Source organism: Helicoverpa zea, chromosome 11 (assembly GCF_022581195.2).
Source record: "Helicoverpa zea isolate HzStark_Cry1AcR chromosome 11, ilHelZeax1.1, whole genome shotgun sequence".
NCBI lineage: Eukaryota > Metazoa > Arthropoda > Insecta > Lepidoptera > Noctuidae > Helicoverpa > Helicoverpa zea.
Genome location: NC_061462.1, coordinates 2,826,276 through 2,840,440, shown reverse-complemented (window position 1 = coordinate 2,840,440; position 14,165 = coordinate 2,826,276). Strand labels below are relative to the sequence as shown.

The following is a 14,165-nucleotide window of genomic DNA, read 5'->3' as shown; positions in this document are numbered from 1 at the left end:
TCGACGGCATGGTACTTATCAGTTTACTTTTGAAGCTGTCTGTACAATGCTTTTAACGCAAAATAGATCTACTCGCGCCATCTGTCGTTAACTATAAAAACTACTACGATGACACAATGTCTCTTGTGACCAGACACTCTTAATCCCGGCATTAAATTTAATGCGTGTTATTTTCAGTTTTACAAATTAAAAATATGTACAAATTAAAGTTATTCGATATTACATTTTTATTTAAAGAAAAACAAGAAGTTTTGCCTTCAATTTTATAGATATTTTAAAACGACGGAATAGATAGAGATACCGAACGTAACTGTCAATGTCAAACATAAAAAACAAAAAATATTCTAAATTCAAATTGAAGAACGAACACAACGTATTCTAATTTTGTTTTCATCATTAAGTTTTATTTATTGTAACTATTAAAGTAATCATGGAGAATTTATTAAAACCCCTGACAGATAGTTATTCGAAATATTACATACAAAAACAAAAGAGTCCCAGTTACATTGAAATGTATACGAAAGTTAGCAATGATGTTGTTCTCGTTTGTAATAAGGTAAATTATATTTTGCTAAAGTAATTTCCATTACTATACTTCAGAATAATTTTAATATTTTAGTGTTTACGCACTTACAGACCAAACAAACATCGTGTATTACGGAAACAGCGAATAATAACAAAAGAAATGAGGCTGGTAAGTTGCCGTTTTCTTTTGTTTTAATTTAACCATATCTAAACGTAGGTTATCTTTGGAATGTTGTATTCATTGCTTATTGTTTATTGCTTAGCAAATTCTGAAGGACTCCTCATAATCTGCTACAAAATTTAGCCCAATAAATACAAAAAATATTATGAAATTGAATATTTTAATCTTTTGGTCAGAGTGTAACAAGTACCAAGTTCAGACTTCTTTGCTCGCCTTTTGACACACTCCAACCGACCATTCGCAATTGTTCAGCGAACTTTCATATCAAAAATTTTCTCAATTTTCATATTTGATTGACTCAAAGTTTGAAAATGAATTTGATTTCCTAATTACATGATTCTAGTTGTAAGATTTATTTATTTCTTTTTTTTATTTATTTATTTTATGGCACACCAATGACTTATTCACTAATACATTTACAAATCTTACCCTAATGCTTAAATCTAGAGTGAATTTGTCACTTACAGGTGAGCACAACACTGACATACAAGAATATTAAATTAAATTAACTATACTTCAGAAGAACATTAAACTTGAATAAAATTTAAGAATTGAAACAATAGTAATAATAATTTACAATAATGAAATAAAATGCAAAAACAAAAATTAATATTATTGGATTGAGTGTAGTAGATGTTTACGAAATTGCGCCAGTTTATTAGAGTAGATGTCAATGCTATTACTGTTAGGACTCATTCTTCTCATCATCCGGTTAACCGGGGCCGACCTTCCCAGATTACTTTTAGCTTGACAAAGAGCGAATACTTCCAAAATACGACTAGTTCTGGTAGAGCAGTAACGAGGCACAGATATATTTATTTCGCCTAGAAGTTTCGGGTCTTGGATAAATCCATTGATGATTTTGTATAATAGGATTAAGTCATTTGCATTTCTTCGGTTTTCTAAAGAAAGCATTTTAAAGTGGTTCAGCCTTTGCGAATAATCATGATAATATTGTACTCAGTTATAAAATCAATTTTCAGAGGAGTTGGAGTTAACAGGATCGCCGCTTAAACTGGACCTGAGTCTTACAATACTGGATGACACCATGATTTCTGATGAACCACAGTTATGGAGCAAGGAAGAGGCTTTCCATGGTCCTATTGCTCTAGATGTGGCGAGGTTAGTATTATTTTCAATGGATAATTTACAAATACTGAACTGATAACAAACACTACTGAGGCCCTATGTTTTTACTTGCATCCTGAGAAACTACCTCCCCTGTCTATTTCTTCTCACGATCTAAGCAATGTTTTGATATTTAATAAAGATTTTAATTGGTTGCTTGAAATACAGACAGCTTCTTTCATATTTTTAATTTAATTAATGATAGATAAATAGTAAATTGTAGTAAAGAAAAATCATTGTCCTGTGCTTATGCTATGAATTAACTATGTGTTTAAGCTGAATATATTATGAATATAGTAAATACCATACTACATAAATAAGAATCAATTACTTAATATTCACTTTATTCAAACTCAACACTTACACAGCTCACCCTTAACCAATCATTCTAAATTTCCAGAGATATAGCCACACTCTACAACAAAAACCGAGGCCAGTTATCAACCGAAGACGTAGTACCACTATGGATATTAACAAACCCATCAGAAGATAGCAAGCCCTTACTTCTCACTATACAATCTGATAGTGAACACTTTGCTAGAGGTTTGGTCACTTATGAAGGCAGTATGAACCAGGATGATGTCGATTTGGACCTCCTTGTTGATGGTTATGCTAAGCAAGAAGGATTGAGTGCGGATTTGGTGAGAATTTTCTTTGTACCATTTTTTTGTGTTGATTCTAGACTAGTAAATGTTAGTGTGTGTGTAAATAAAGACCTGTTTGCTGGTGGTTGAATACAATATTTTGTAAAAGACTGGCATGTACATCTGACAAATAAGTATTTAGAAACCAAATGAATGATGGAAATTGCTGTATTATGTAGGAATGATTATATGATTTAAACAAATTGGTAGGAATACACTTTGAATCAAAAGCATTGAATGTAATTTAATTGCCAAAGGAGAGCTTTCTGGTTGATAATCAAAGTTGTTTATGATTTCTTACATTATCTACAATCACATTTTTTCTAGTACCTACACTTTGTCTCTCAGAGCTACAGAATATCTTAACAATTTGAACCTACTGTATTCACATTATTTGCACATGCAAATAAATACTTTGACTTTACTCATAAAACTTCCATCTACATTTTCAGATATCCACCATAGTTGATTGCAAGTACCTAATCGCTGGCATATCATATGGCTCCCACAATACTGATGAGTTAGTCAATGCCCCACATGGAGGTGTCACTGAGTTGTGCTGTCAATGGTCGGGGAAGACGCTCCATACACCGTTTATAAGCTGTAAAGTTAATTTTGTAAGTGATTCCTTTAAATTTTGTTTTAATTTATGTCTATATAAGCTTGTGAACATTTGATGATATTACTTTTTTGGAGCTAGTTTTGATTTAACATTAATGAAATTCTCAATCCCATAAATCCAGTTTAGTTCATTGGTTGTTCCAATTACTAATGTTTTGAACTGTGGAGTTTTCTTAAGCGTTTTGATTTATTTCAATTTTTCAAAGATAGATTATTACTGCCTTTCTACTAAAACTTAGACATATGTTGAACACTTGTCTAAAAGTGTGGCTGCAAAACAGACCTTATTTCAAAGTCATAATTTGTATTTTGTTTAGACAAGTGTTCAACAGACGTTAAAAAGTTTTTGTGGTAAGACGATTAATAACACATTTGTAACTTGCACAGGCTTTTCTGGGTTTTAACTTCTTCTCATTACAGTATCTAAACGAATTTATTATTTGTTTTTGTTTCTTATTAATTAAATAATATCTATCATTACAGGAACAAGAAATCATAGTAGGCCATCTAGCAAGTCCGTGCAATGCTTTGTGGAGGTCTGTGTGTGCGTTACACAATATGAACCAGATGCTAGTAGACATGACTGCTGCGGGATTCGCCTCTGTTAATCTGGAAACTGCGACGATAAGGTAAATGTTCGTTTGATGTAGCTTTTTTAGATTTCCTTACCCAAAGGTTAAAAAGGGGCCACATACTCACAACTGGCCGAATGTCCGTCAAAATCTAAATGTTATGAACCATCATAGCTAGGCAGCTGAAATCGTCATAGATATCATGTATTTATGTTGCAAATTTAGCAACAAATACTAATAGATCATTAAATAAAGAAGGCTCAGGTATATATGACAAACATTTTTGAGTCAATAGAAATAATATATACAACGTTATTTTTTGTTTATGCGAAACCTGATACACCTATCTAGTATTTTTATGTAAAGAATCTATGTACGAAATTTCAAAACCGTATCATGAAAAGTCACAAAGTTATAAGCTTGTTAAGTTACGGGACTGTCCGTAAAAATACATAATCACCACAAAACGCTCATGCCGCGCAACGCGATAGCACTGTGCTCGCGCCCGCCATGAACTCGCCGTGACCGCCGTTGTGCGAGAATAAATACCTATTTGTGGTGTCCAACATTCAAAGTTTTTTAGACAGTTTTGGGAAAAAATATAACATGGTGTAAAAACTATTGGAATCGATTCAGTTACTGATTCTGAACAAACTATATTCAGGTTTCGCACAAACAAAAAATAACGTTGTATATGTTGTGTTGAGATAGTTTTAAGTTAATTTGCTGCGCCCTAATAGGGTAATTTATACCTAGGATAAGGATGCATTTCTGTAACTGTATACATTTTTGCAATAAATAAATAAATAATAGTAACAACTTAGAGAGGGCCATATCTGTTTGTAGTTTGGAGCCTTTAGAGTTCAAACAAACAAGTAAGTATTTCTCTTTCATTATATTATTATAGATAATAGTCGTGACTTGCATTTGGCCAGTTTAAAAATATATTGTTATCAAATATGTGAGTCATAGCTACGATTCTTTAATATTCATTATTTATATATAAAAAAAAAAACTTGCATTAATTTCCAGAAACAACATCCCCGGCGCAAAACGTCCGAACAACACGAAACGCGTGAACGAGTTGCTAAACGAAACAGAAACATATGCCTATACCGCGGAAGTGCCTGCGGGCGGCTGTATATGTATTACTGAGGATACTACTACCTTAAGCCAGTGTTTACATAGCATGAATACTATCGGTTCTAGTAACGATTTCACTTATAAACTCTGGGATATATTGAGAGGTAAGTTAAATGCTATAGTTTGTTTGGTAAAGAATATGAATCACATGTAAATGGTTACCTACTGTTGTTATTGTCACGTTTTTAATGAGGCACAGTGTACCTACTGTACTATGTCAATTTATATACCAAATACATATATGAGTTATTTTTTAGTAGGTAATTGTGAGCAAAAAGTAAGAGGTATATAAGTTGGTAGTATATTTCAATTTTTTTTTTGTTTCAGATTGTGAAACAGCAGAAGAACTGATCACCTTATTAATTCAAGCCCTGAAATTCATATCGTCAGGAAAAATACGTCCTTTTGTAAGTATTTTTTAGAAGCTAAAGTAATTCACCAGTAATACCTATGCACTTTCTTCAGAAAGGCCCTAGTCAACCATGGCCCAAAAGGGAATCTCCTTTTTTGAATACTTTTGTCAATTGAAAATATGTAACCATTTTTAACTGAGCAAAGTATGCATTTTTGTATGTATATGTTACCGTAAGATTACAAACATCGTTAGATTACAATCTATCTCGAGAGATTGTAAACTGTCGAATTATTGTGAACCGTAACATCTGATTGCAATTTAACGCATTATTTTTCGCTATATTATAATCTATCGATGAGAAATTGTCAAATTGTCAACTGTCCGAAAGCTCTCTCTGATTGGTCAGTCTTTTTGTAAGATCGACCAATCACGACCAGCCGTTCTGTTCCCATGGAGTTCCCGTAGAGTTAGGAATGAAATAGAGGTGTCAGTTAAATAAAATAAATGCTCTTCAAAAATTCTTCAAGTATTAAATTTATATAAAAATAACTCTTATAAAAATACAGTTAGGTATTTTGTCTTCAAATACAAACTAATATTTAAAAATAAAATAAAAGGGGTGCTAATTAAACAGGCTTCTTTTTAATATCATTATTCGCCCCCAAAAATGTATGTTGCCTTCTAAATTACTAAGTCAGCCACAATTAATAAAGCGTCGAGCATCTAAATAATACTATCTTAGCCACGAGTTATCTTCCACTCTAAATACAACTCAGCATGATGGTTATTTTTTTGCATCTAAATTTGTAGCATGCATTCTAACAGTAAACTTCTTAAATACTATTAAATGACATCATAAAAATATTTATTTACCTTCTAATTTTTTAACTCGTACCTACTGAGTTTTTTGTTTAAAATATAACACATCCCATATTAATTGACCCAGCATGGAAGTAAGCATGCAACATGCAGCAAGCATAACTTCTGTCACGGCTCCGGCGCTGCGGGGCTCCGGCGGTCCCATGCGAGCTTATCGTCGCAGATGGTTTTCACGCTCACCACCGCAGCTTCGGCTTGCTGGCCGGCTCAGCCGGCCAGCCTCAGCCGCGGCGGCGAGCGCTGAAACTACCTGCGCCTCAGCTCGCAGGCCGCCTCGCCCCTCCGCGCCTACGCGGTTTTGAATTGCACTCTAGGGGTAGGGCAGACAAGACTACGTGGAGTCGGTTTTGCAGCGATTCGTTTTCGTCACTAACTTCAATTTTTAATACAATTTTTAATTGTGTGTAATTTGAGTCTTAAAAATTAAGTACAATTTTCGATTTTATAAAAAATTAAACCGTCACTTATTTTTGCACGTCAAAGAGCTGTGACACCGGGAGTTGCAAAGAACATTGTCTTTTTTGACGTTCTACCAATCAGCGCGCAAGATGCATTCCGTTCTACGCCAGTTGACAATTTGACCGCTCTACATCGCTCTCGATCTTACAAAAAGACTGACCAATCAGGGAGAGCTTTCGGACAGTTGACAATTTGACAATTTCTCATCGATAGATTATAATATAGCGAAAAATAATGCGTTAAATTGCAATCAGGTGTTACGGTTTACAATAATTCGACAGTTTACAATCTCTCGAGATAGATTGTAATCTAACGATGTTTGTAATCCTACGGTGACATATATATTGATCCGGGCCGATTTCGGCTTCAGTGACTTGGGTCTGCGCTTAATTTTGAGAGCTTCGCTGATGCTTGTAAGTACTATACATTCATGAGGCCAATGTAATGTGTTGAAAACCATTTCACATTAACTTCCCTGTCCTATGAGTCATATGGGATTGGTACATACCGATTCTTTAACTATTGTGTCAGCATCGTGTGTGGACAGTGAAATGGTTAAAATATGTCCAATTATTTCCTTCACAGATCGACGCAAACAACAAATCCTACCTATCAAAATTAGTCCTTAAACTGTCCCGAGGCCACTCTCAAGCTTCCAAAGTACTGAAGAACTTACGATCCAGTCCGCCTCAAGCATTATCCCTGGTCGCTCAAGTGGGCACGGAGAAGACTATGTGGGAGTACACCCGGGTCATGTCATTGTTGGAACATTCCTTCTTTATAGCTGGGATCTGGAATAGTGATGCCAGGTAAGAATCTATGTATATGCTGAAGCACTGAGTACGGCTACAACCAGTTTTAACCGGTTAGAGCTAGGTGTAACCGGCTATATGCGGCTAAACTTAGTTGTATCCTCTTATCTTCCGTGGGAACCAGGTGTAGGCTTCATCATAGCAGCTATACCTATTTTTTGATTAATAGGATTTTTATCCTATTTATCTAAATTAGTCCTCTAATTAGTAGTCTAATTAGCCAGTAAGTCTGACACCTTACTGTCTAATCAAGGGGTATCGGGTTGCCCGGGTAACTGGGTTGAGGAGATCAGATAGGCAGTCGCTTCTTGTAAAGCACTGGTACTCAGCTGAATCCGGTTAGACTGGAAGCCGACCCCAACATAGTTTGGGAAAAAGGCTCGGAGGATGATGAGTCCTCAAACTATCCCGTGGTCACTCTCAAGCTTCTAAAGTACTGAAGAACTTACGATCCAGTCCGCCTCAAGCATTATCCCTGGTCGCTCAAGTGGGCACGGAGAAGACTATGTGGGAGTACACCCGGGTCATGTCACTGTTGTTGTGTTCCTTCTTTATTGCTGGGATCTGGAATAGCGATGCCAGGTAAGTACTATTTATAATAATGGCGTCCTAACCAATTGTCGGCCATGGCCGCTGACCATCCATCATTTAAGGAGATTAGCCGGCTGCGCAGGACATATTATAAGTGCACCAGCATTCGCGCAGACTCAGGTGCACTCTCATAGCCCGATGGGACGGCAATCCGACACGACCGGAGAGAGATGAGGACCGACATTAACTTGCTCTCCGATGCACGGGTGTATCAACCACCAATTTCCAGGCGTCGGGCTGCTTTGTGAACTTTTTTGAAACCCACAAATCGAAACCTAGATCTCAAACACAGCAGACCCGCTATACGACAACTAGACCAACACGGCAGTCAGCCTATGTAGGCATAATATGCTCCTGTTGAAACTAGGTTTAACCGGTTACAGCTAGGTGTAACTCGCCATATGAGGCTAACCTTAGTTAACCTTCTTATATACTACCACTACCCCTATGTACTTCCTTGTATATTTTCGTATGTACTCCCTTTATTTAGATTTTTTATGTACTACCCTTGTGTACTCTATCATTGTAACCTATATTTTTTCATTCCAGAACCCACGAATCAATAGAACAAATAAACCAAACAATCCAAGACATGACTATGAGCGGCGGCGACTTCCAGCTCAATCCCTTCGAAAGTCTAACATCAGCTGAACACTCCATACGACTGGACTGCGAGTCTTTCTACGAAGACGATCCCAATGAACTCACTGTTGATGACTTTGCTTCACTGAAGAAACATGGCCTTGTTAGTGAGAAGAAAGATGTTAATGAGGTGAGATTTTGCTGTTTTGTTAACCGACTTCCAAAAGTCGAGGTTCGGAATTCAGATGTCTGTAGTTTTCTAATACCATCACGGTTAGATTGTCAGAAAACCACAATATAGTTAGGAAATGTCTAGGCAGATGATGATGATTAGCTGTTTTGGAGTAGGTACTTGGAACAACCCCTGAAACTGGTCTATATAACCATCATCATGTCCATAAATAAATCATCTCAACCTAGTTGTTCAATAAATGACAATAAATAAATAATAACAATCTTTTCAGGTGCCACTGATAACAGATGAAATTGACATAAGTCCATGGAAGAATTTGCTGATGAAGTTCGCACAAGTTCACGTGTGCTTAGAACACCTTCATCGTGCTGAAAGCTGCTTGAGAGCTGATTTTGGTAATATTATTTTTCACATTTACAGTATTCTAAATATTTCAAAATTAAGTGGCAGGATCGCATTCCTAACACAGAGGTTCTCCGACTGTCCAATATGTATGGAATGGAGGCGTTGCTAATGCAACGACAACTCAGGTGGTGTGGACACGTCCTTCGGATGGACAACCACCGTCTACCTAAAGCGGTCTTTTATTCCGAGATGGCTGAAGGTAAACGGAAGCGAGAAGGACAACATTTACGCTACAAGGACGTGTTCAAAAGACATCTGAAGGCCTGCGGTATAGATCCTAATGATTGGGAGAGGCTTGCCTCAAATAGGTCATCTTGGCGCAAAACCATCTATGAAAACGTCAAGCTATTCGAAGCTTTAGACGAAAAGCGCCAACTACAGAAAGAGAGACCTAAGCCTTCGTACACCTACACTCTCAATGCTGCGGGTCAGTTGTACTGCAGCGCTTGCGATCGAGTATTCAAAAATAAGCTCGGTTTCGCCAGTCATATCAGGGCTCACGCTAGGAGGTGAATTTGCCATGGTTCGCCGTTGTCGAAATCGATAAGGATCTTATTTAGAATATATATATATATATATATTTACCTAATTTACCTGTGCATTTTATTTACCTAAGTTTGCGTCCACAAATATTTTTTATTCTTCTTGTTATTTTAATTAATAAATTCTATAATATTTCAGCTAGTTTAAAACCCTGCGCCTCTCGCCTACTAGAGCACTACGTATCAGAGAAGTCGCCTATCAGAACAGTGGGACAGCTAGTGAGTGACCCCGTGCAGAAGATTAGTATGCCCATCGCCAATAACATCGTGCAGGATCATTTGAAGTAAGTAGTATAATCGCTACAGTTTATTATACTCACATATTTTGGTATCCCTGAAATTCAGCTGCATTGCTATATTTATATTTTATTGCTATATTTATTTCTTATTTATATTTTGGTTTATTTTACGAATGTGCCAGATTAAGGTTCATGTTCAGTCAAACGTCAGTTTTCTTAAAACAACTATTCAATATGAATTTTCAGGTTCCATTTTAAACGTACATAAGTAAATAGTTGTTTTAAGAAAAAACGGCCATAGCCTTAGAACTAGAATGTTCGATAACTTTATTTTAGTGAAACCTATATGTACCTACGTCACTTACCTTAAAGCTTGTACTTTGCGTTTAGTATCTCTATTTACTTTTTATTTTTACTAGTTTAGGAATGCCAAAGTGGTAGGCACTCAGTTGCACCTGTTTAAGCTGGAAGCCGATCTTAATATAATTGGGAAAAGGCTAAGCAGAGGTTGTATGTAGTTAAAAAAACTTATTCTTGCTTTCAACACTATTATCACATTTTGCAATGCTTCCATATTTTTTAGAAAACCAGCATTCTGGTACCGCGTGGAAATGACGAGAAAAGACAATGCAGTCAACAAGGGTATTCAAAGAGATTCCAAGATGGTGTACGTGTTCTCACAACAACCTGTGTTCCCGCCCGCTGTGTGGCAGAATTTAGGTTAGTTTTTATTCGTTTTTTATTTTACTCTAATTAATTATTCGGAGAGAAGTATATTGGTATTATAATGGGCCGGTCGTAAGATCCATTTCCCATTTTAATTTCCCATCTTATTTATTTTATTCAGTTGCAAAAAAACATTTCTAAACTGTCCACAACATTGCAACCTTTCTGCGCGGACATATTAGCAGTGGACCAACGAATGGGTACTTACACCTTTTTTTGCGAACAAATATGCGCGTACAATTTTGGTGGAATCTCGCCATTATAATTACCTATTTGTATTTGTGGGACGACCCTGAAGATTAGCCATAGTACATAGTGTTAATTTTTTTAATTGGGTAGCCGCCATCTGTTATAAGTATTTTAGTTTGTTTTTATGTATCAATTTAATCTACTACTTACTGTAGAATAGGTCTAGAGTTCAATCCTATACTGAAGTTTTTTTTTTTTTGATTTTCAGAACCCCCAACGGAAGAAGTAGCAGAAGTTACAACTTTAGGCGAAGAACTAAAGTATCACATCACGAAATACGTATTTGTTAGCAACAAGCTTCCTAACAAACTGCCTATTTAAATTGTATAATTATCTTGTAAGTTAAGTGCCTTATCGTTGAACCTATAGTCATTATATAAATATATTTTTTATTCTTTACTTGTGTGTTTTATTAATATCCTAGTAGAGATAAAATGAATAGGAATCGTAAAGGTGGTCTGTAAGGAATAAGTAGTTTAGTGTGGTTCAGCGTGGCCCCTTTATTGTCGGTGTAATCCTTACCACTTTTGAAAATCTGTGTATATTTATTTACCTACAGATACAAAGATATTTGAATAATCGTCGCTATCGCATTTTTTCTACTTAACTAGTTGGTAAGTATATAAAGCTTTGTGGAAACCTTTAGACATTAACCGTCTTACCACAAAAACTTTTAAACGTCAGTTTATGCCTTGTCTAAAAAAATGTCAAATTATGACGTTGACATATGGTTCATTTTGCAGCCAAAATTTTATTAGACAAGTGTAAAACAGGCTTTAAAGTTTTTGTAGTAAGGCCCTAACCGTCTTACCACAAAAACTTTTTAACGTCAGTTTAAGCCTTGTCTAAAAAAATGACAAATTATGACGTTGACATACGGTTCATTTTGCAGCCAAAATTTTATTAGACAAGTGTAAAACAGGGGTTAAAGTTTTTGTAGTAAGGCCATTAGAAGATAATAGATCAGACATCTAAATGCCTGTCTGGAAAATTTAAAGATTGCACCACTTACCATAATAAAAGAACCAATACACCCAGTCAATCTTCAGTAAAACGCATCTTTAATGAGCTTGCTAACAACATCTTTCTTACCTAACTGAACATATAAAAGATCTGAAGAATAAAACGTAAACGGAGCCGCGAGATTTTAAATAAATATACGCATGAATTGCTACCGTTCTTTGATGTTCGTGTTAAACATGCGTGTTCAACAAATTATTGATCGAATCTCGTTTACAATAGTCTCCGTGTTTTATGGTGTATCGTAAATGCAAATTTTGAGATAAATATAACACAGATATGTGGGAAGGTAGAATGATATCTTACTCAGTTATCTTCAGTGTTATTTTGTAAGCTATTACTTATTTCTTGATACGATGATAACCATTCCATGCAATTTCGCGATATGTGCGCTAGAGATGGTGGAAGACCAACGTAAATAAACTGAATAAATGGTGGAATGTAATTCTATTAAGGTATTCAGAAGTTTCAGGTGGTCAGTAGATAAACTATTAAGGTCAGAAGGCAGGCTGGCATGAAGAAATGAACAAAGATTAAAACAAACTAAATATTAAGTACCTACTTAGATTACACTTGTACTTAGGTACCTACTTAAGGCAGGTATACATACTTATGCTGTATGCGGTACATACTATTTCAATTTTAACTAGCCCTTCAGGTAGGTATTTTCTGCAACATTTACGCAGACATCTCTTTCAGACTCGAAGTGATAAAAAATTAATCGACTCTATGATTGGAACTTCCACTCCAGCAATATTGCATCAGTAAATAAAAATTCTTTTGTTCCGAAATTCATTAAAAAACGCTGGAAGCTGTGAACGAATTCCAATGAACGTCACGTTTTGTTTTTCTCGTTGTATTTTCGAACGTAAAGTGAATGCAGGTCGTACGTGTTGTTATCGAAATAACTATTTATTAGTGACACTGTTCCCTGAGTCTGAGTGGGTTTTCAATCCTTGAAAGTACTACTTAATTTATAGGATCAAGCGTATGATAGGATTTTTCCCTACGCAGTTATTTTTTAAAGTATTTTCACACACACGCATACACTACACACACAGCAACTGTACACCAAACACTAAAATGTAGTCATACATAATTCTGTAGTCTTTCTTATCTCTCAGCAGTCAGGTCCCAGAGAACCCCGTCTCTTACGATACATTTAGCATGTGGCGATAAATATCATCGCTTTAAAACTGCAGAAATATTGGTTACAATTATCAAGAACCTCGGCAAATAAAATGTTATCTTCTCTACTTCACAATTTACCTGACTCAAAAACCACTCAACTCCAAGAACTGCAAAAACCGTAAAAAGAAACTCATAAAAGACACAAGTATCAAAGCATTGTGTCCGTTATATCAAATATCAACGGACATTCATTGTTAAGACTGCCGTCCATCATTTTATCTCAAGTTCGTGACACGGGCGGTACTTCGCGACTCACTAATGAGTTTTTCTGCCATTTCCTCGGCCCATTGTGAGAGGTCCTCGTTACGGTACGGTTAAAGTATAGACTTACCTCTAAAGTACACGCGTGTGTGTATGTGTTTCGTATTTTGTTCACTAAAATATAAAATTCAGGCAGGTAGGGAACGATCTCAAGGGATACTTACCTAGTAAGGTGCTAAGCAGATTCCAAAGGTCAATAGGCTTACTGTAATTTTCAGTCTTCTCTAAAATTCCTAGAAATTAACATATGGAAATCGTACTTAAGTACTTATTATAATTTTTCCGAACGATATTCTAAATTATAAGTAGGTAATAGGAATTCCTTCTTTGTAACTATCACTTCGGATCCTTAAATTTATGATTATTTCTCCTAATTATACCTATTTCTTTATTATACCTCTTTGTTTAGGTATGTCTACTACCAAATACAATTAGAAAAACGAATATGTTTCATACTCCTCTCCTCTCAACACGTGCAATACAAGACAAATCATGTTATGACGTCATAATCTCACACTTATCTGGAACATATCTTCATCCGGCATACTCCACTTACCTTACGCAGATTGCATTATTTCCAGCTCATTTCATAGTACTCCACTCTAACGCTCGTAAAGCAGTTGTTTTAAATCATTATAAAATTGCTCGTTAATATGTGGTGCTTCCTCTGACCTCTTGATCCAATTTTCTGAGGTTATGATCGATTGTAGACTTGATGACGTATTTTGCTGTAAGTTGGTACAGTCGCCTACAAGATACAATATAGAAACTTTAGTATCAAGGTAGCTCCAAGCTGTCTCAATTAGGTAACTCATCTCATGACCTTACATCATATAATATTAAGTTG

General features: G+C 35.7%; 1 protein-coding gene across 1 annotated transcript; it reads left to right on the top strand.

Annotated features, from left to right (window-relative positions):
• The first annotated feature begins 351 nt into the window (after positions 1-351).
• On the top strand, positions 352-11,245 carry LOC124634631. The gene is made up of 14 exons (XM_047170286.1): positions 352-556; positions 637-694; positions 1,690-1,828; positions 2,235-2,475; positions 2,931-3,095; positions 3,583-3,728; positions 4,704-4,918; positions 5,142-5,221; positions 7,093-7,316; positions 8,460-8,682; positions 8,957-9,080; positions 9,772-9,916; positions 10,455-10,591; positions 11,055-11,245. The coding sequence occupies exons 1-14, from the start codon at positions 431-433 to the stop codon at positions 11,165-11,167; spliced, it is 2,136 nt and encodes a 711-aa protein (XP_047026242.1). The 5' UTR covers positions 352-430; the 3' UTR covers positions 11,168-11,245.
• The last annotated feature ends 2,920 nt before the right edge of the window (positions 11,246-14,165 follow it).

Excerpts from the sequence above, each read along its gene's own strand:
- LOC124634631 (XM_047170286.1), top strand. The coding sequence starts at position 431 with ATGGAGAATTTATTAAAACCCCTGACAGATAGTTATTCGAAATATTAC. Across the intron at positions 5,222-7,092 it reads CAGGAAAAATACGTCCTTTT|ATCGACGCAAACAACAAATC; the intron begins GTAAGTATTTTT and ends TTTCCTTCACAG. Across the intron at positions 10,592-11,054 it reads CGCTGTGTGGCAGAATTTAG|AACCCCCAACGGAAGAAGTA; the intron begins GTTAGTTTTTAT and ends TTTGATTTTCAG.